The sequence below is a fragment of the Echiichthys vipera genome (assembly GCF_963691815.1).
Source record: "Echiichthys vipera genome assembly, chromosome: 12".
In the NCBI taxonomy this organism is placed as follows: domain Eukaryota; kingdom Metazoa; phylum Chordata; class Actinopteri; order Perciformes; family Trachinidae; genus Echiichthys; species Echiichthys vipera.
This window is the reverse complement of record NC_139837.1, coordinates 1,630,150-1,651,287: the sequence shown is the minus strand read 5'-3', so window position 1 is coordinate 1,651,287 and position 21,138 is coordinate 1,630,150. Positions and strand designations below refer to the sequence as shown.

Genomic DNA, 21,138 nt, shown 5'->3' with positions numbered 1-21,138 from the left:
CGGCGGCGGGACGGAGCGGCGTGACCGTCGGTGTCCTGTTCACGGTGCTCTGTGAGAGATGGAGGCCGGTGTTTCGGGGTGCACAGCCCTCCGGTTCTGTCAGATGAGCTCAGGCTCCCTCTGCGGAGGAATGCCATTGCTAGGCAACGTGACACGGTGGTGTGGAGAGGCGGAAGGTCCTTGAGGCAGCAGCCGCGGGTTCGAGTCCGACCTGAGGCAGCATCTCTCTCTTTCTCTTTCTCTCTCTCTCTCTCTCTCTTCCTCCCTCTCTCTCCCTCCCTCCTCTCTCTTTCTCTCTCTCTCCCTCCCTCTCTGTCTCTCTCTCTCCATCTGTCTCTCTCTCTCTCTCCCTCCCTCCCTCTCTCTTTCTCTCTCTCTCCCTCCCTCTCTGTCTCTCTCTCTCCCTCCCTCTCTCTCTCCCTCTCTCTCCCTCCCTCTCTCTCTCCCTCTCTCTCTCTCTCTCCCTCCTCCCCTCTCTCTGTCTCTCTCTCTCCCTCTCTCTCCCTCCCTCTCTCTCTCCCTCCCTCTCTCTCTCCCTCTCTCTCCCTCCCTCTCTCTCTCCCTCCCTCTCTCTCTCCCTCCCTCTCTCTCTCCCTCTCTCTCTCTTTCTCTCTCTCTCCCTGTCTCTCCCTCTGTCTTTCTCTCTCTCTCCCTCCCTCTCCATCTCTTTTTCTCCATCTCTCTCTCTCGCTCCCTCTCTCCCTCTCTCTCCCTCCCTCTCTCTCTCCCTCTCTCTCCCTCCCTCTCCCTCTCTCTCCCTCCCTCTCCCTCTCTCTCTCTTTCTCTCTCTCTCCCTGTCTCTCCCTCTGTCTTTCTCTCTCTCTCTCTCTCTTTCTCTCTCTCTCTCCCTCCCTCTCTCTCTCTCTCTCTCCCCTCCCTCTCTCTCTCTCCCTCCCTCTCTCTTTCCCTCCCTCCCTCCCTCTCTCTCTCTCCCTCCCTCTCTCTTTCTCTCCCTCTCTCCCTCTCTCTCTCTCCCTCCCTCTCTCTTTCTCTCCCTCCCTCTCTCTCTCTCTCTCTCTCTCTCTCCCTCTCTCTCTCTCTCTCTCCCTCGAGAGTGGGGGGCATGCAGCAGGGGCCACAGGTGGGAATCGAACCTGGGCCGCTGCGTAGAGGACTCAGGGGCCTTGGTACATGTGGCCCCTTAGCTATCTATTCCAACTGTCACCCGTTGCCATCAGAGGCGGTGTCGTGTGTTTGTGTCTCGTTGTCACACACCAGAGATCTCACGGTGCCTCCTGTGTGCAGCTCTGTCACAGGGTGGTGGACGGGCTCTGTGGGCGGGAGCCTCCTCGCCGGGCGGACCTACGGCGCCACCTGGAGCTCGGGCGAGTGGCTGCAGCTGCTCAACTCCCTGACGGCCCTCTTCCGCCTGGCAGTGGGGAGCAGCAGCTCTGATGAAGAGGTGAGAGCATCGCGCACACCGGGCCCCCGTGAACACATCACAGAGCATCAGGCACACATCACTCCCGTTCTCTGCACCCTCCACTGGCTCCCCCACCCCCCACCTCATCTCCCATCGCCCCTCCATCCTCCCCTACTCTCACCCCGACCGCTCCACCCTCACTGCCTCCCCCCACCCTCCCTCGTCTGACCTCCTCATCCCCCATCGCCCCTCCATCCTCCTCCACTGGCTCCCCCACCTCATCCCCCATCGCCCCTCCATCCTCCTCCACTGGCTCCCCCACCTCATCCCCCATCGCCCCTCCATCCTCCTCCACTGCCTCCCCCCACCCTCCCTCGTCTGACCTCCTCACCCCCCATCGCCCCTCCATCCTCCCCTACTCTCACCCTGACCGCTCCACCCTCCACTGCCCCCCACCCTCCCTCGTCTGACCTCCTCACCCCCACCTCATCCTCCAGATCAGCACCCCGACTTTGGGAGCCTGTCCGCGACTCTCCCTCACGCCCCACGTTCAAAGCGTTCGACCTCCCCTACCCCTAACCATCTTCCCCCGTCTTCTCCCCTCGCCTTCCCCCTCTCTACTCTCCACAGCCGCCCCCTCCCTCTCTACTCTCCACAGCCGCCCCCTCCCTCTCTCCAACCCTCCTCGCCACCGTGCCCTCCTGTAACTGTAACTGTATCTGAACCAGCTCGTCCGTGGCTTTGCTGGACTCAGGAGCTGACGGAGGCGTGGAGTAGGGTCTCAGTCAGCACTCGTTGCTCTCTGCAGCATCAGCGAGCGGCTGCTCCTAGGTCAGATTCTCAGGTGTCTGTCTCCTGCTGGCTGTGTGCAGGTGCTGGCCGGGCTGTCAGACGTGGGCGGCAGCCACGCCGAGGCCGTGCTGAGCGTGCTGAGAGCCCGACGGGAGGAGATCCGCGACGCTCTGCTCCACAGAACCGACTCCATCTCCTCTGCCACTCTGCAGGACTTTGACTGGCAGCTTAAGGTGACGCAGTGCTTTATTATCTGAATGTATTTCCAGTGTAAACGCCATTAACAGGTGAGCGTTGTGTTCTGAAGTCACTGTGAAGGCGTGAAAGCATCTGCACGCTCATCTTGACTGCAAACAGCCGGTTTCAGCACCGGGCGAAAGCTCACACACACCGAAAGGCCGAAAGTCATTTGACCTGATGAGAGCATTATCTGCACAATCGCTGGGTCAGCAAAACCTTTTTGAACCATAATAATGTGGTGACGGCTGCTTTGGGAAGAGACGTCCTACTCCAGCTCAAAGTTGACCTCTGATGTTCCCCGTCCCCGTCCTCTCCTGCAGTTGGCGCTGTCCAGTGACAGGATGTCGTGTCTCCACACTCCTCTGCTCAGCCTCAGTCTGGATGTGAGGGAGAACCAAGCCCTTCGGTCCGTCACCATGGAGATGAACAGAGAGGAGTTAAACACACTCATCAGTTCACTAGAGGCTGCTAATAAGGTACGCACACACACGCACACACACACACACAGATTGTGGGATACCCCCAAGGGGAAGTGAACGAGGGGAAGTGAACGAGGGAAGTGAACGAGGGGAAGTGAACGAGGGGAAGTGAACGAGGGGAAGTGAACGAGTGGAAGTGAACGAGGGAAGTGAACGAGGGAAGTGAACGAGGGAAGTGAACGAGGGGAAGTGAACGAGGGAAGTGAAGGAGGAGGAGTGAACGAGGGGAAGTGAACGAGGGGAAGTGAACGAGGGGAAGTGAACGAGGGGAAGAGAACGAGGGGAAGTGAACGAGGGGAAGAGAACGAGGGGAAGAGAACGAGGGGAAGAGAACGAGGGGAAGAGAACGAGGGGAAGTGAACAAGGGGAAGTGAACAAGGGGAAGTGAACGAGGGGAAGAGAACGAGGGGAAGTGAACGAGGGGAAGAGAACGAGGGGAAGTGAACGAGGGAAGTGAACGAGGGGAAGTGAACGAGGGAAGTGAAGGAGGAGGAGTGAACGAGGGGAAGTGAACGAGGGGAAGTGAACGAGGGGAAGTGAACGAGGGGAAGAGAACGAGGGGAAGTGAACGAGGGGAAGAGAACGAGGGGAAGAGAACGAGGGGAAGAGAACGAGGGGAAGTGAACAAGGGGAAGTGAACGAGGAGAAGTGAAGGAAGGGAAGTGAAGGAGGGGAAGTGAACGAGGGGAAGTGAACGAGGGGAAGTGAACGAGGAGAAGTGAAGGAAGGGAAGTGAAGGAAGGGAAGTGAAGGAGGGGAAGTGAACGAGGGGAAGTGAACGAGGAGAAGTGAAGGAGGGGAAGAGAACGAGGGGAAGTGAACGAGGGGAAGTGAACGAGGGGAAGTGAAGGAGGGGAAGTGAAGGAAGAGAAGTGAAGGAGGGGAAGTTGGATCACCACAGGTCTCTGCCAGGACGAGTAGAAAGAGGAGGATTTTATACACCACATGTGTTTAGTACAGAAACAAACATCAGTGTGTGTCTGTGATGAACTCTGGGTCACACTGAAAACATGAGTTAGTAAATATTCATAAGAAACTCTGCCACCTGCTGAACGCTGCGTTCATGCAGAGTAAACACCAGGGGGCAGTGTTTGACAGCTTAAAGCCTCTGCTACATGAGAAATGCCACACAATGTCAGCTTCATGGTGACTGTCAGGACGCACTTCATCAACATCAACTACATAAACTACAGAGATGAAACCATCACAGCTCTGTTCACTGACTCAGACACATTAAGAGTCCACAGGCTGTTAAAGGCAACAGAGGAGGTTATGTTAAAAAGTTACACACAGAACCTTTAAATATTCTCTCTATTAAATAAAAATAGTGTATTTAAAGGTATTACAGCAAGAGTAAAGTAGAGTCATTTTGAGTTGTTGCCCTCGGGCAGAAGTTTCAGGTCGTTGCTCGGACTAAGAACAGTTTTTATCCAAAAGCTCTAACAGTGAATTAACACCGCAAACACCTTTACCTATGATGGTCCATGATGCTCAGGGTCTCTGCATTCATCCATCTTCAGCCTCTTGTCCCTGTCGGGGTCGTGGGGGGGGGGGGGGGCTGGAGCCGATCCCAGCTGACATCGGGCGTGAGGCGGGGTCCACCCTGGACAGGACGCCAGTCTATCACAGGACACATAGAGACGCACAGAGACAGACAACCACACACACCGGTCTCTGCAATTTACTGTTTTTTGTTTTTGTCTCCTTAAGCTGCTACGGTGTGTGTTCGCGTGTGTCCGTGTGTCCGTGTGTGCATGTGTGTGTGTAAGGTTGTCGTTTTAAATGTGTCTTTTAAAGGTCTAGTCTTTTCTTTTTGATGCTTTTAATGTTAAATTATTTCTGCACTTTAAGGGATTTTACTGTAAATGTCGTTGCACTGGAACAACGACAATAAAGACATTTCTATTCTATTCTACCTCAGAACACACACACACACACACACACACACACACACACACACACACACACACACACACACACACACACACACACACACACACACACACACACACACACACACACACACACACACACACACACACACACACACACACACACACACTTCCGCAGCATTCGTCTGAACAGTAAACCATCTAAAGTACCGAAGCTGTAAACATCTGCACTTAACCCGTCCAATGAAACTCCAGCGGTGGATCTTTGTGTCTTGCAGGTGGTTCTGCAGTTGAAGTGAGGGACAGACTGTGGACCCCTGATCCCACCTGAACCAGGACTGAAGGAGGTCCAGGGGATGGACGCCACGCCCGAGATTACAACCATGTTATTATTCAGTCATGTCAACGAGCGGCTGAACACTCACCTAATGTTTTGCACCTCACTCTGTTTTATCACGAATATATCAAACGTTTCTTTGCCTTTTGATTCTGTCTCGGTTTATGGAGAAGAATAGTCCGATGGTGCGCGACCACGTGAAAGTACGGGTGCACATCAGGGGTGAGCATCACTCCCTTCACAGGACCATCTGATACGTATCTAGATACGACCTCGATTCACATGAAGGTGGATGTTTATATTCAACTGAATACACTACAAACAAACACGTCCTTACCTCACGTCCGCGTATGAAACTACTCCCGTCTGAACACGGCTTTAGTCTTCCTGCTCCTGCTCGTGTTAGCTGCAACGTTAGCATCCTCCTGACCCTCGTCACCTGCGTAGCTTCCCCCGTGTCGTCGCGCTGACGCTGGACTCTACAGCTGCTTCTTCAGACCTCACAGCTGTTTTTCCTTCTTCCAAACTTTACACTTTAGATTCGATGGTGCATCGTTAACAGTGTCGACCATGTTGTTCTTCGTCACAGGCAACCATAGCAACGCTCAACGCTGTTCTTACATTAAACTCTTGTCAATGTCCCGTCAATGAGAGTGGAGCAGGGTGAAGATTCTGTGCAGGAGCAGCAAAGCTTTAGCAACAGGTTCATAACTTCATAACCGAGCCATCGAACCGTTCACGGTACGTTCGGACCGAACCACGGGTCCGTGCATCGATGTGATCAAGTGAAACCACATGACGATGTTCTGTGGAAGCTCGTTTCAGTGTCAGGTGCACACGCGGCCGCAGAGAGCAGGTTTGAAGCCACTTTCTCCCATTTTCAGCATCAATGCAGCAGAAAAATAACACATTAATGTTTCAAAAGTTACGCAACAGAAGAAGGGCCGTGTTGAATAATTTGGTACCTGTTTCAAAAAGGAGATTAACTTTAATAAGAAGCAGCCGGACCTTGGAAAGTGAGTTTCCTCGCACACTTTCAGGGACGGCAGAGACGCACCACACGCAGCTGCAGGGATGCAAACATGGAGGGGCAGTAACAGGGTGGAGGACGCATCAGCAGACCAGACAATCCAACTCTAAGACAATAGATCTTTAAACAAACCATTAATCTGGGCTCCAACTGTTCACACACACACGTCTGAGCCATTAGCGGTGAGGACAAACATGTCATGGTCGGTGACGCCTGCCTGTTCTTCTAGAGGAGCTCACTGGAACCTGCGGATGATTCTCCAGCTGTCTCCTGCTCTTCCATAAATGTATTAACGTGTTATCACAGAAGTTCGGGGCAGGTGGAACGTGCTGCTGCAGGTTAATCAGGGCGGCCCGGTGGATCAGTGGTTAGAGCAGGCGCCCCTGATCAAGTACAGATCAACATCAGCATTAGATTCCTGACAGAGGCCGGTCTGTGTGTTTCAGTCCTGTAACTGCAAATGCCATACAGACTAAATGTGGTTTGCTAGTTGAGTTTTTGTTGTTTACCGTAAAGGAGTTTTGACACTGGCGTGCATGGGGAGCACTCTAGGAGTCACAACGTGTGCTAAAGTGTCCTCTAGGAGCCCAATGTGTGCTAAAGTGTCCTCTAGGAGCCAAAACATTTGCTAAAGTGTCCTCTAGGAGCCCAAAGATGTGCTAAAGTGCCCTCTAGGAGCCCAATGTGTGCTAAAGTGCCCTCTAGGAGCTAAAACATGTGTTAAAGTGCCCTCTAGGAGCTAAAACGTGTGCTAAAGTGTCCTCTAGGAGCCTAAACGTGTGTTAAAGTGTCCTCTAGGAGCTAAAACGTGTGCTAAAGTGTCCTCTAGGAGCCTAAACGTGTGTTAAAGTGCCCTCTAGGAGCCAAAACATGTGCTAAAGTGTCCTCTAGGAGCCACAACATGTGTTAAAGTGCCCTCTAGGAGCCAAAACATGTGCTAAAGTGTCCTCTAGGAGCATAAACGTGTGTTAAAGTGTCCTCTAGGAGCCAAAACGTGTGCTAAAGTGTCCTCTAGGAGCATAAACGTGTGCTAAAGTGCCCTCTAGGAGCATAAACATGTGCTAAAGTGCCTAACAACTGTAAAGTATCTGCAGGGTTTGACCACAGCTGTGGTTTTGGGTTCTGAGGGGACTTCTCTCCATCAAATGCACAGAAGAGGCTTTTTCTTTTTAATTGTTTAATAAAAACCTGAATTACAACACAGGACATGGACAAAACTCTAAAAGTGGAAAAGACAAAACAACTCTGTCAACAGAACTGAGAAATCTGAGATGTGAGGAGATTTAAAGTCTCCGAGCAGTGAAAGAACTTTTAAAAGGTCGGACTTCAACACGGTAAAGAAACGTGGCTTTTTACTCTGAACGCGGTAAAAGGACGACTTCTTTACTGCACAAGTGTCCCACTACTTCCGCCGCAGCCTCATCGAAAAACCAAATGGATGCGAAGACCGTGACGGGTCCACTGAGGTGCTGGAGAGGAAGCGGGATGTGTCTCAGTCTGTGGTGGTGCGGCGGTACCAGAAGCGGGCCCTGAAGTCGTCGCTGCAGGTCATGAAGCCCGGGTTGGTGGGCGAGTGGACGATGCAGCGGACGATGTTGTTGTGTCCCAGGGACAGCAGGTTCTTCCTCTCGGCCGTGCGCGAGTCCCAGCAGCACAGGCTGATGGTGCGCTCGTCTGGCAGCAGCACGTAGTCCTCCGTGTGGTTGAAGACGCCCTGCGTGCGATGCATCTGACGGCCGCTCAGCCCCGCACCTGTCGACAGACACATGATCAGATCAGAGCCGAACGACAAACCCTGAACATGCGTTTGATGGCTCCACACATGGTGGCGTCCTTAAAGACGGAGGCTAGATGGACCCCCCCCTGCTTCTAACCCCCTTAGTTCTGATGTCAGACCACTACTCATATTTTGATCTCAACTACACACCTTGAGTTTTGTATCAGTGTCAGACAGACACACACACACACACCTGGAAGAATACTCAAACCCTCCTCTGTGGTAGTTCCCACTACAGTAAGGGCGCACTCCCACTGTGCCTCCGTACCGTGCCCAAACACATTTCACAGGTAAGTCAAGTCTGGTTCCTTTGACCAGTGTGAGTGCAACCGTACCACGCCTAGGAGCGGCACGCTTGCCGTCCATGGCCCGTTTGGGAGAGGTGGGGGACAAGGACCCTAAAGCACAGGGCACGGGGGCACAGTGTGAGGGCGCCCTGAGTGATCATTGCTTGTTTAATGTTGTTAGCATGAAAGTGTCTTAGCGTGTTAAATATAACGTATTCTGTATAAACAGAGGTTCTGCAGAACCCGTCCTCCTCACCCGTGTACTTGACCAGCGTCCGGCCCGTAGAGATCTCCCACAGTTTGACCACGGAGTCTTTGCCGCTGGACAGGATGTACTTGGAGTTCTTGGAGAAGATGGCGGAGCAGACCTCGGCTCCGTCGTGGGCCTTGTCGAAGGTGGTGACGCAGCGGTTGGAGACGCCGTCCCACAGCTTGATGCTGCCGTCCTTGCTGCAGGACACGTAGCTGTTGGCCGTGGGGTTGTAGCTGACGCCGCTGATGGTGTCCGTGTGCTGGTCCAGCGGGTTGCAGGAAACAAAGCACTGGAAGGTGTTGACGTCGTAGAGGCGGAGGGTGGGATGCTGCGTCCCCACCAGCAGGAAGTCACCTGACGGGTGGAAGGAGATGGAACGCAGCATTTCTGCTTCCTGTCGGGAGAGAAGTTAAGAGAGGGTCGAGTTACATCGTTTCACCAGAACCACGACAGACAAACTGTGAGGAAAAAGACACAAAGTCTGACTTGTATATATTTGAACGCTCTTTTGGCGGAGGGCTTGGAGTAGTCAAACAGTTTGAGGGTGTAGTCCCGTGAGCCCGAGGCCAGGATCTGCTCGGTGGGGTGGAAGGCGAGGCAGGTGACTTCGTCCACGTGGTCGTACAGTGTTCGGATCACAGGGTGGTTCTCCATGTTCTGCTGGGCCGTCTCATTCATCATCACCTAACGTTAAAGGGAGGAAACGGTCAGTTTAAGCCTGCTGAATAAAGTATATGCGGCGTGCTCCGATCCCAGACCCCGATCACCTCGATGGGCATCGCGCTCTTGGCGAGCATGCGTTCCGTATCCAGGATCTTGATGGACGCGTCGGCAGAGCCGGTGGCAATCAGCTGGCCATCGCGGCTGTACGAAGCGACGCGGCACGGGCCCTTGTGGGATGTGACGTAGCAGGTCTCGTACTCGGACGCCTCTGGGGACATCGTCTGGACGTCGGCATCAAATTCCAGATCAATACCGACACCGGGCGCCACTGTTTCGGAGCGCCCGATGGCGTACTGAACCGCACTGTCGTCATTCTCCATCCCTGAAAAGGATGGGAAATGGACAAATTAGTGCGAAAGCGACTAAAATTGGTCGGTCGGTTCTTTCCTCCCCCGCTCCCCTTGGCAGGTGAGCAAAGTGAGTTTACAGCCTGGGTACAAAGGTGAATCAGTGCGTCTCCACCATCACACAGTCAAACATATCATCTCATCTTCAGCCTCTTATCCGGGGTCGAGTCTCAGGGGCAGCAGCTCCAGCAGGGGACCCCAAACTTCCCTTTCCCGGGCCACATTAACCAGCTCTAACTGGGGGATCCTGAGGCGTTCCCAGGCCAGTGTGGAGATCTAATCTCTCCACCTGGTCCTGGGTCTTCCCTGAGGCCTCCTCCCAGCTGGACGTGCCTGGAACACCTCCCTAGGGAGGCGCCCAGGGTTCATCCTTACCAGATGATCCTGAACCACCTCAACTGGCTCCTTTCAACACAAAGGAGCAGCGGCTCTACTCCGAGTTCCTCACGGATGCTGAACTTCTCCCCCTCTCTCTAAGGGAGACTCCAGACCCCCTCCTGAGGAAACACAGTTCACACGCTTGGACCTGGACCTGGTTCTTTGGGTCATGACCCAGCTTTCATGACCACAGGTGAGGGTAGTAACCAGGACTGACCGGTAGATCCAGAACATGTCTTACCTATCTTTGCCAGCTGCATGAGCTGCTCGGAGGGCGACACTACATTCTGTGGTATGACCTCGTTGATGAGGCTGTTGGCGATGTTGGTGTATCCGTCATAGAGCAGCTGGCTGATGATCAGCTTGTACAGGTGCTGTCGGTCCTTCAGGGTCGGTTTGGGTCGGTACATGACGGCTCCGCGGGGCGACTGAAGTGGCTGAAACAGAAGACACAATGCTAACAGTTAGCATCGTGTCTAAATGAGTGGACGACAGTGCTTTCTAATAGTAGCAGTAATACTGAGAGTGCTAGCTAACCCACCGTTAGCTTGGGCTACGCTAACGTGATAGCTAGCTATAACGAATGGATGGAGCTGGAGCTTAGCTTAGCAGTGTTGCTAGTAATGTTAGCTTTGTTGCTACAGTGAAGAGTAAACACAACAGTCACACAGAGGCGGGCTTAACGCTAAGGCTCGAGCTGACCGGATGTCTGTAACGGCAGCATTATGTGCCGTTTAACGCCGTGAACCGGAAATAACGTTAGAAACTCTCCGACCTTTCTCTAACTTGTGTCGCTCCTGGACCATGTCCTGCACCGACACGGTCACTTCTCTCAGCTCCCCCGGTCTCAAATCACACACTGCCGCTCTGCTCTAACCGGAAATGACGTTCGTGTTTCTTCTTCTTCTGTGTATTTTTCCCCGGAGCGTTTCCATCATCTCGTCTGACTCAGCACAGCGCCACCTTCTCATGTGTCCGTGACGCCACCGCGGTGTTAGCGGCCGGGCGCGGTACTGCAGCGCGCTCCTGTGACCGGAAGCACCTTCGCCCATTCACTCCCATGCACGCGGGGAAGAGGAAATCACCTCCGAAATTAAATTTTAGAAACAAATAAAAAGGTTTGTAATTATCTTCAGACCCTTTACTACATAAATGTGTGTTTTCATAATTTTAGACCAGACCAAAGTGGAGTTATGAGCAGGAGAAGGAGGGTGCGCGGCTAAAAAGAGCCGTAGTGAAACACCAGCAGCAGCTTAGGTCCCGTCTCCGTAAAGGCACAGACACAACTCTATTTATTATTATTTATTTATTATTATTATTATTATTTTATTTTTTTAAAAGCTTTAATCAGAACATTTCGTAATCAACAAAAACATTTTAAGCACATTCGAAAGGTTTTTATTAACAAAACAATAAAGTACAGAATTTATATTTTTCAGTTTGTTATTGTACATTTATTGTTTTATTTTTCTTTGACTGCCCACTAATGTATGATCATTATGTTTTTTCACATATTCGAAATAAGCTACCTAAACTAAAGTAACAAAACAATAAAGTACATAAAAAAAAACAAAGACAAAACAAAGAAAATAGAATTAAAATAAAGTACGCAGTACATGCTGTTTATCTCTCCTCTCTCATCTTCATCCGCTTCTCCGGGGTCGGGTCGCGGCTGGGAGGAGGCCTCGGGGAAGACCCAGGATGCTGTATATAAGGCCCAGGTAGTGTGAGTACAAACGGGCCTGGAGGGGGGGACAAGGACCCTAAAGCACGGGGCACGGGACGGAGGCACAGTGGGAGGGCGCCCTTAAAGTCCTGTGGAGGTTCAGCGTCCGTACTGTGATGCATCTCACAGTGAAACTGAATATTTGAGCAGCGTTCAGTTACAAGAACGATTGAAACACAAACCCCAATTCACATAAAGTTGTGATGTTTTGTTAAAATGTAAATAATTGTACGTTGAGAAACGTTGTTCTTAAACTCTTGGACACACAGCTGTTCACAAAGTGGTGCACCTCGCCCCGTCGTGGCTTGTGAACGACTGAACCTTCCACGGATGCTCCTTTTATCCCCAATCATGACCCAACAATGACACTCACCTGTTCCCAATGAACCTGTGGAAGGATCCAAACAGGTGTTTTTGGAGCAGTCATCAACTTCCCCACTCTTCTGCTGCCCCCGCTTGTTTTGAACGTGTTGCAGGAATCAAATTCAAAATATCAGGAGATAAATAAACAATGAACACAGGGACACCAGATTAAAACTGGGACATTTTATTTTAAATCTTTACTGGGGATTTAAACACAGAATGTCAGTTCAGGTGGAGGTGGGTTTAGTTTCAGGTGTGAAGCTGCCAGTGCTAACGGTTGTGCTGCTAACGGTGTACCTGCTCCATGAGCCGGGGCGGCTCTACTTCTTCATCCTCTGGTGTTGGTGGACTGGACGCTACAGTGACTCACTACCACCTCTAGAGGTTTTAGAGGTATTACAAGACAGGACGGGCCGAGGCGAGCTGGTTAGCATGCTAATTTCAGTAGATATCTCTTCAACACTATACACAGACGTTGTTTTAAACAAAACATGTGGCTATAACTTCCCCATTGGACCGTTAAAGTGTAATTCCATGGTCTTTTTCACCATTGAGAAAGTTTTTTGTTTAATGTGTAAACGATTAACGGAGAAATCCCAGAGAGTCGCCAACAGCCAGCCGTGGCTAACAGTGGTTAGCTCCGGGCAGCACGGTGAAGGCATTCAAAGGTCTTTTTTAACCACTAATGCTGCTGAAAATAACAGCAAACCTCTGCAGCAGCATGAGAAGAGTCCCTACACACAAAACAAAGCAGCAACAGCGTAGTTAGTGAAGCCAGAGTTTATTAAAGAGTGTTTTAAAGACTTACCTACTGGCCCCTGTACCAGCTCCTCTCATAGTAAAGTCCATTACAGTGGAAGGAGCCCATTAGTGCTTTGTTTTGTGTGTAGGGACTCTTCTCATGCTGCTGCAGAGGTTTGCTGTTATTTTCAGCAGCATTAAAGTTAAATATTGCATCAATGAATAAATACATATGTGACTTTTGTTTCTGCAGCTTTAACTAAAGTCACATTCAAGCACTTCCTGTCACTCTTTTAATAAACTCCACTAAAAGACTCAAAATGACCACAAAAAGATGCAAAATGACCACAAAAAGATACAAAACCACCACAAAAAGACTCAAAACCACCACGAAACGATGCAAACCCACCAACAGGTTCTCTAACTACATTGTTGCTGCTTTGTTGTGTGTGTAGGGACTCTTCTCATGCTGCTGCAGAGGTTTGCTGTTATTTTCAGCAGCATTAGTGGTTAAAAAAGACCTTTGAATGCCTTCACCGTACTGCCCCGAGCTAATCACTGTTAGCCACGTCCGACTGTTAGCGACTTGCGTCTAGATGCAGAACACATCCTTGAATTTAATCAGTGTGAGGTTCATATCATCGGGCCTGGATTAACCCGTTCAGGGCCTCATATCTAAGATGGGCCCTCTTAACCCCCCCGGTCCCCGTCCTCTGTGTGTTTCTGAGTTATGATGTTTATTAGACACACAAACAAACGAAAAGCCCGAACAAACGTGTTAATTTCCGATTCTGTAACCCAGCAAAAATACATGGTTGGTAGAGATGTCATCAATTTTATTTAAACTCTATTCTTTGAAGTCTCTATAAGTGGACACAAAGAAATGGTATTTTGTGTTTTCTCCCTCTCACTCACACGCATCCATACGCTCGTACTCTCTCTCTCTGTCTCTCTCACACACACACACACACACACACACACACACACACACACACACACGGTAACGCAACCACTCCTGCAAAGTGTCTTATGTTCGCCTGTAAACAAGCGGAAACACACACACAAGGAAACCCATTCCACTCGAGAGCACATATAGAGCAGGAGAGAAAAATTGTACAGTAATTTTACACAATAAGAGTCCAGCACATGTCCCCCCCCCCCCCCCCTCCTCCGCAGCCCGGAGGCAAACCAGTTGTTCGGGGCCTCCATTAGCGCGTCCGCTCACGGAAAACACGTGTCCGTCCGCTCCGGGTGCTTCGTCGTGAAGAAAGCCGAGTTGTTTCTCTTTATTTTGTCCTCCACCTCCCGTCCGTGTGGAAACGGCGACGCTGGAAGCACGGAGACCCCGTCTGGGAGGAGATTTCCTTTCAGCATTGCATTCAAAAGATTGTCATCGTGATGCTGGAATGTCTCACTACTACAATCTACGCTTAGATAATGGTACTGCGCCCTCAGAGCCTCAGAAGAGACCTTAAAGAGTCCGCTTCTGTTTTTTTGGTTCTCCTTGTTCTTCGTCATCTAAAAAAAGTACAAGATGATTTCGTTTTAAATTCTACGCACTAGATAGAAGTTAAGTTAAACCCTGTGAAAATATTGAGATTCTTGGTAAAGGCACAATATTCAGCCATGAGGAAAGAGCGTACTGCTACTATTGTGTCCTGTAGAAGCCTATCTGCTTTTGCTGCTGTTGTGTTTTTTTGTTTAAAGCCCTGATAAGACAAGCGCCGCGTTCTCCCGACCACACTTTGCCTTTACGACGCTGCAGGTTCGTCCTCAACTGGGGAAACTTTGCGGAAGAAAGAAACATATTACTTGAACCCCTTTTTGATTGTTTTGCCCAGATCGATCAGTAAGACTGTCCAGGAGAGTAGGAGCATCACTCAGGGCGCCCTCCCACTGTGCCTCCGTCCCGTGCCCCGTGCTTTAGGGTCCTTGTCCCCCCCTCCAGGCCCGTTTGTACTCACACTACCTGGGCCTCGGAGAATGCTTCTTGCTGCCTATACGTCATCACGCCGTAACACGTCACACGCATTGATGACGTCATGGCGATGCGTGGCTTTGTTTCCAGATCTTTCCGTAGACCTCGGAGTTTTTGTGCGTCTTGTCGACTGTTTTTGAATCTTTTCATCGACCAAATCTGCAGTAAACACTCCACCTCCGCATCACACCAACGTGAACCTTTCACCGCCATTGTTTGAAATGTCCGCGCATGGTCCCTCCTTCTTTTCTCTACGTCCCAACAGGCGCACAGGAAATGACCTCAGAACCACCGTAGGCCTCGTGCACGTACACGTGCGCACGCTCATGCTCGTACACGTGCAAACGCGCTTTACTAAAGCCCACCTCTCCCAAACGGGCCGTGGACAACCAGCTGGCCGCAGTTATGCGCGGAGTGGTTGCACTCACACTGGTCAAACGCACTAGGCTTGACCTGAAAAAACGGTTTTGGCGCGGAGCGGAAGGACAGTGTGAGTGCGCCCTGAGACAGGAGAGGTTTCAAAAGACGCCCGCTTGATTTTTTGTTCCTTCATCGTCTTCCGACATTTCCTCGCGTTCATGTTCACCTCCAAACATGTGGTTTAGGTCAGTTGATTTGGACGTTATCGGCCGATTGATTTGGCTTTACCAGTCGTCACTATCACAGATATGAGGCAAGGACCAGGTAAAGGACTGAGTAGTTTATGGCAAAATTTAACAATGAGAGGACTCGAACACAAAGACGCCCCATAGCTGTGGTTGCTCAGGTCAGTCTCTTGGGTTACCAAGATAAGATGGGAACGTGGGAGAAATCAGGGGCCAGAGCGAGGAATCACACCAATACACGATGTGACTGTGTCTCCCTCTATGAGGGCGAAACACTGCTGAAAGTGTAGTGACACATTTCTATCTCATGATTTAAGCCTAATTTTAGCATTCAGTGCTAATGCAGGAAGTATGGTGTAAGGCAGGGGGGTCAAACTCATTTGAGTTCAGGGGCCACAACAGCCGAGTGGGCCGTCCAGTGAAGTCCCAGCAGAACCACGAATAACGACAACCTGGACTTTTTCTTTTTGTTTAAGTGCGAAAAAGAACATTTTGATTACTACTGTGTTTATACAAATCATTATGAAGCCTCTTCTAATCCTAAATATTAGAAAATCTACATTTAATTTGACTTTTAAAGTTAAAATTCAAATTGAGTTTGGGCCCAGAACTGCTGCCGTGGTTCGGGCTGGAGCTGGGATTGGACAGCGGGTTCCTGCAGGGTCGGGCCTGATCTTGGGCCTTGCATGCTTATTATTGGTGTCTGCACCAAGAACGCCGTCACATGGCCAATGTTAGCCGACAAACGGGGACGGTTAGGGTGCGGCATGGAAACCACTCGGTTAGGAACTGATCAGAGGCCGTGGTTTGGTTCAGTGCGTCTATCCGCATGAATAAGAGTCGACCTGAACACCGCAGTTCAGTTGCTAATTTTTAACCTTTGCAACGTCATCTCTTGGGCCGGATTGGACCCTTCGGCGGGCCGGTTCAGCATCCGTGAGGAACTCGGAGTAGAGCCGCTGCTCCTTTGCGTTGAAAGGAGCCAGTTGAGGTGGTTCAGGATCATCTGGTCTGGATGAACCCTGGGCGCCTCCCTAGGGAGGTGTTCCAGGCACGTCCAGCTGGGAGGAGGCCTCGGGGAAGACCCAGGACCAGGTGGAGAGATTAGATCTCCACACTGGCCTGGGAACGCCTCAGGATCCCCCAGTTAGAGCTGGTTAATGTGGCCCTGGAAAGGGAAGTTTGGGGTCCCTGCTGGAGCTGCTGCCCCCGAGACCTGATCCAGGATCAGAGGCTGAAGAGGAGATGAGAGATAATTGTTGTTGGTACCTCTTGGTGGCCTCACTGTCCTCACCTCACGTCACAAATGGACTTTGGTTCTGACTGTAGGACGGTAACTGGAGCAAACTTGAACCTGGGGCTTACATCTGACCTATAGTCCGGACGACGAAAGCCTTTATCATACGATGAAAGGCGAGCCATTGACCTCATACCTGCCCTTTAATAACACATTGAGGTGGACGAGCCTCATACGTACAGTGTAATTTCATTTATCTGACCTGTAACGCCACACGTTCCAACACCAGCGGCGAGTTTTATCAGGGCTTGAAGTTTTGAGTGTGACTTTGAAAGCATGGTGACATCATTGGTCATTCTTTACCTGATTTCTTTGAAAGGAAATTAAACCCGTGCACGCTCACAGACGCCGTGCACGCTCACAGACGCCGTGCACGCTCACAGACGCCGTGAGAATACCCTGGGTACAAATTTGACTACGTTTAGTTTTAGAGAAATTAGCGGAGTCCCGATTAACATCTATCCTGTACTTCCCTTAAATGCAATGATTGTTCGAAAGCATACAGTATAATTATTATAATACAGAGGGGCCCCGAAGAGCCATGCAAAGCTTCTTTTTTCTTATTTTTTTTTACAGAAATCAAAACAAACTTGTCAAAACAACCCTTTGTCGTTCATGAAAAGCGACCTGACATGTTTGGTAGCTCACAGATGGCATCAGAGAAGGATTTCAACACAACACACATCCAACGCCACACAGACGACCCCAGTCAGAGCGCTGACCTTGAATAAGGACGACCTTACAACGATGGATTCAACCAAAGGTCTTCTGTCGATCGCTGATCGGATGAGCTTCAGTCACAAGGTCGTGTAGAAAAAAACGCCTTTAGTCGCGTACTTCTTTTGCACCTTTTGTTCTTGTTGTTTTGTTTTTTTTAACCTTAAGCAAACAAAAAAAGTCGTGTTTTCATTCACATGCAAAAAGTGAGATAACAGAAGACGGAGAGATCGGACGCATGAAAGATCGTCGCCCGTAATTTCAGAGTCACCAAAGTCTTTTTTTTTGGCAAATTTGAACTTAGAAATACCTTTACTGTGTCTTATATTCCATTATTTTGATCTATCTATTCTGTATGGATGAGTACAGCAAAAGTGATAGGATCTTTAATAAAGTATACCTCTGTTATATATATATTTATATATTATATATTAAATTGTATTTACATTGTAAAGACATCCAGTTCTACTCATTCCAAAACAGGTTTTTATACAAATGGACGGAGCGCTCCTTCGTTTTCACCGCTGTACAAGACCTAGGTAGCTTTTCTATCAAATCGCAAGCAGTGGTGCCGCCACGCGGGCTCGCCGCCGCCGCCTAATGGACGTAATAAAGCCAGTAGACCAGGTTGAAGAAGGTGAACGCGATTGGGAAGACGACACGGGACCACTTGTCTATGGCATTGACATCTGTGAGGTCGGGGATCTTGACTTTGAGCTGCGAGGCCCTCCTTCGCAAGCGGCCCTTCTTGTGGCCCATCGGTCGGTCGATGGCCGGTCGTCCGTACAGGTCTCGGCTGGTCATGGGTTTGCGGTACTGTATGCTGGCGCTGTCGTAGGAGAACATCGTGGCCCGTGGATCGTTGAGAGCCCCCATCATATCTGCTCCGCTCATCTCGCTGGTCAGGTTGGTCAGGAGGATGTTGCCGTGAGCGTCGACCTGAGGAGAGAGGTCAATTCGTTACGTAACCAAAACCCAAACAGAGGGAAAAAGTCAAAGGATGCGTCCCTAACAACAAGCTGTTAGAACGTGACGTAACGCCTTTTTAAAATATGATCTCTGGGTCCGAGACGCTCAGAGCCTCGTGTAAAAAAAACCCACTGTAATTGTAATTTTACCTCTTTGTTATGGATGAAACAGACGTCTAAGGGCGCCCTCCCACTGTTCCTCCTTCCCGTGCCCCGTGCTTTAGGGTCCTTGTCCCCCCCTCCAGGCCCGTTTGTACTCACACTACCTGGGCCTCGGAGAATGCTTCTTGCTGCCTATACGTCATCACGCCGTAACACGTCACACGCATTGATGACGTCATGGCGATGCGTGGCTTTGTTTCCAGATCTTTCCGTAGACCTCGGAGTTTTTGTGCGTCTTGTCGACTGTTTCTGAATCTTTTCATCGACCAAATCTGCAGTAAACACTCCACCTCCGCATCACACCAACGTGAACCTTTCACCGCCATTGTTTGAAATGTCCGCGCATGGTCCCTCCTCCTTTTTTCTACGTCCCAACAGGCGCACAGGAAATGACCTCAGAACCGCCGTAGGCCTGGTGCTCGTACATGTGCGCACGCTCGTGCTCGTACATGTGCAAACGTGCTTTACTAAAGCCCACCTCTCCCAAACGGGCCGTGGACGGCAAGCGTGCCGCTCCTAGATGCGGTACGGTTGCACTCACACTGGTCAAAGGAACCAGACTTTAGCCGTGAAACGTGTTTGGGCACGGTACGGAGAAACAGTGGGAGTGCGCCCTAACTGATGAAAGAGGTGATCGTAATTGAACAGCCGGATTGTGTTTTCTTTGAGGAGCTGGAAATCCGGTAATAGCTAAAAAGAGTTAGAAGTAAACTCCAGGGGCCTCATTTATAAAAGTGTTTGTTCACGTCAAAGGTGGCGTACGGACAAAACACAGGACGTGAGTGTGCGTTCATGTCCTACGCTCGTTTCCTTACATAACTCACAATCAACTCTAAATGTGCTGCAGATCATGTGAGTAGGCTCTGCAGCAATCGACGCCAGATCGTACTCACAGAGAGCTGTGACGAGCAGCTGTTAGCGTGCTAATTCCCCCACAAACTATAAATATATAAACATAATAATCTGTAATGTGAAGTCACAATAACCACGTGTTCCCCGAGTCTAAAACAGACTGTAGTGGAGCATCATGCGTTACGCAGTGCACCCTGGGCTCTGTGATGTCATTAACCAATAAAAAAAATACACCAGGCCCCTCTCCCACCTGCACTTTGTTGCTCTCCAGTCTGCTTTTGTTCTCGTTGTTGGACTTGGCGGCCTTTTCCGCCACCTTCTTCTGCAGGTGCGGACCTCGACCGAAGAAGATGTAGTTGACAAAGGCGTACTCCAGCAAGGCCAGAAAGACGAAGACGAAGCAACCCATGAGGTAAATGTCGATGGCCTTGACGTAGGGGATCTTGGGTAGAGTCTCCCTCAGGTGGGTGTTGATGGTGGTCATTGTCAGCACCGTGGTTATACCTGCAGACAAGCGGCGAGGGAGGGAGGGGGCGGTTAGAAGGACAAGACTGCATGCTGAGAGAACACCGTAGTGCCAGAAGAAGTCAGGCTTTTATTAGCCCTTATTACAGAACAACCATACAGTCTGTGGTGTCATGAGTCCACCATGGCAGCCCTGCGTTTGTTGCGTGTGTTGTTGTGTCCCTGTCTGTATTATTCCTCCTGTCTGTGCTGTGTGTGCATGTGTGTGTGTGTGCATGTGGGCATGGCTTCTGCTCCACAGGTGAAACTGGTGAACTCACTCTACAGTCAAGTCTCCCATAAAGCCACTGGTTTCTCTCCTGCTCATCCCCAGATCGTTTCGTCAGTCTACGTGGTGGTTTGGATCCTAGCTTCTGTGCTCTGTGCTTAGCTTGTGAAGCTAATCTCCTTGTGTTTTTGCTACCTTGCTTCAGATTACTGTGTTTGCTGCGCAGTCCTGAGCGTCGCTCCCTCCCTGCCTGCCTGCTGCCAGCTCCCCGGAGCTCTCTCACCATTACCCTACAGCGGACCTCACATCACGCCACCTGCATCCACATGCTCCTCGCTGACTCCACCCACCACATCAGGATCTTGGGACCTCGCACCACCCCCTCCACCTCGCAGCTATGCTTGCACCCTTTTGAACATTAAAGAGTGTTTGTTGCACTTTGAACCAAAGTCGAGTCGTGCATTTGGGTCCTGATCAAACACAAACCATAAAATGTGGCTGATTTAAAGAATTTTCCAGTCACTCAATGTTTACCCACACAGGTAACCATTGACAAAGTGACGAGACATACATAGGACCAAGGGAACATAGCGATGACTCCGCTAACATTGATTAGCAATAACACTAATAAAGTGTTATAGGTCAAATAAGGCAACTTCTTTGGACAAATACCATTTAAATCACTGGAAAAAACGGATGCACAGACAAATATTATCTCACTGCATCCACTGACAGAGTACAAAAACTCGACTGTTGACACCATCTGTGCCAGCTAGCTGCTATTTTAGTGCAGGAGCGGGACACTAGGACCCTGGGGATCTGGGGTGCACGTTAATACATCCATGGTTAAAGTTGACCCAGTTTGCCATCTAGCTAAATAAACAGCCAGCACATCGGGGTCCTCCCCATGTTCCCCGGTCTAAGCCTCTGACTCAGCATTTTTTTAGGGTTAGAGGTTAAGGTTAGGGTCAGGGTGAGGGGCCGGGTTACGGGCTACGGTCTACATAAGCCTATTTGGGGAACATAGGACCCTTGTTGTGTTAAGATTATACTTTACTTTATTTGATAGTGACAGGAAACAGGAGAGAGAGAGAGAGG

The 21,138-nt window shown here is 50.4% G+C and overlaps 3 protein-coding genes across 3 annotated transcripts in view; 1 reads left to right on the top strand and 2 right to left on the bottom strand.

Moving 5' to 3' along the window:
* Positions 1-1,063: 1,063 nt before the first annotated feature.
* commd8 (COMM domain containing 8) lies at positions 1,064-5,253 on the top strand (the record flags this gene model as incomplete). Its single annotated transcript, XM_083924521.1, is given in 6 exon segments — positions 1,064-1,081; positions 1,219-1,302; positions 1,304-1,402; positions 2,236-2,388; positions 2,716-2,871; positions 5,045-5,253. Coding segments are annotated over 6 exon segments (531 nt in total). The 3' UTR covers positions 5,066-5,253.
* A 2,052-nt stretch (positions 5,254-7,305) lies between these two features.
* Positions 7,306-10,771, bottom strand: cstf1 (cleavage stimulation factor, 3' pre-RNA, subunit 1). Its single transcript, XM_083924878.1, has 6 exons — positions 10,674-10,771; positions 10,140-10,335; positions 9,218-9,495; positions 8,937-9,134; positions 8,454-8,844; positions 7,306-7,885 (listed from the first exon to the last, which is right to left on the bottom strand). The coding sequence occupies exons 2-6, from the start codon at positions 10,306-10,308 to the stop codon at positions 7,626-7,628; spliced, it is 1,296 nt and encodes a 431-aa protein (XP_083781004.1). The 5' UTR covers positions 10,309-10,335; positions 10,674-10,771; the 3' UTR covers positions 7,306-7,625.
* A 7,151-nt stretch (positions 10,772-17,922) lies between these two features.
* Positions 17,923-21,138, bottom strand: part of gabrb1 (gamma-aminobutyric acid type A receptor subunit beta1) — a gene marked incomplete at both ends in the record, with an annotated part of 43,449 nt that continues 40,233 nt past the window's right edge. Inside the window, 2 exon segments of the mRNA XM_083924668.1 lie at positions 17,923-18,264; positions 19,558-19,811. Of these exon segments, the coding sequence (XP_083780794.1) occupies positions 17,923-18,264; positions 19,558-19,811 (596 nt within the window).

What these genes read in the sequence shown, in the direction of transcription:
- cstf1 (XM_083924878.1), bottom strand. Translation starts at nt 10,308, where the DNA reads ATGTACCGACCCAAACCGACCCTGAAGGACCGACAGCACCTGTACAAG. An exon ending in CATGCAGCTGGCAAAGATAG is followed by an intron (nt 9,496 to 10,139) that starts GTAAGACATGTT and finishes CATCCTTTTCAG; the next exon opens with GGATGGAGAATGACGACAGT. An exon ending in GACGCTGGTCAAGTACACGG is followed by an intron (nt 7,886 to 8,453) that starts GTGAGGAGGACG and finishes GTCTGTCGACAG; the next exon opens with GTGCGGGGCTGAGCGGCCGT.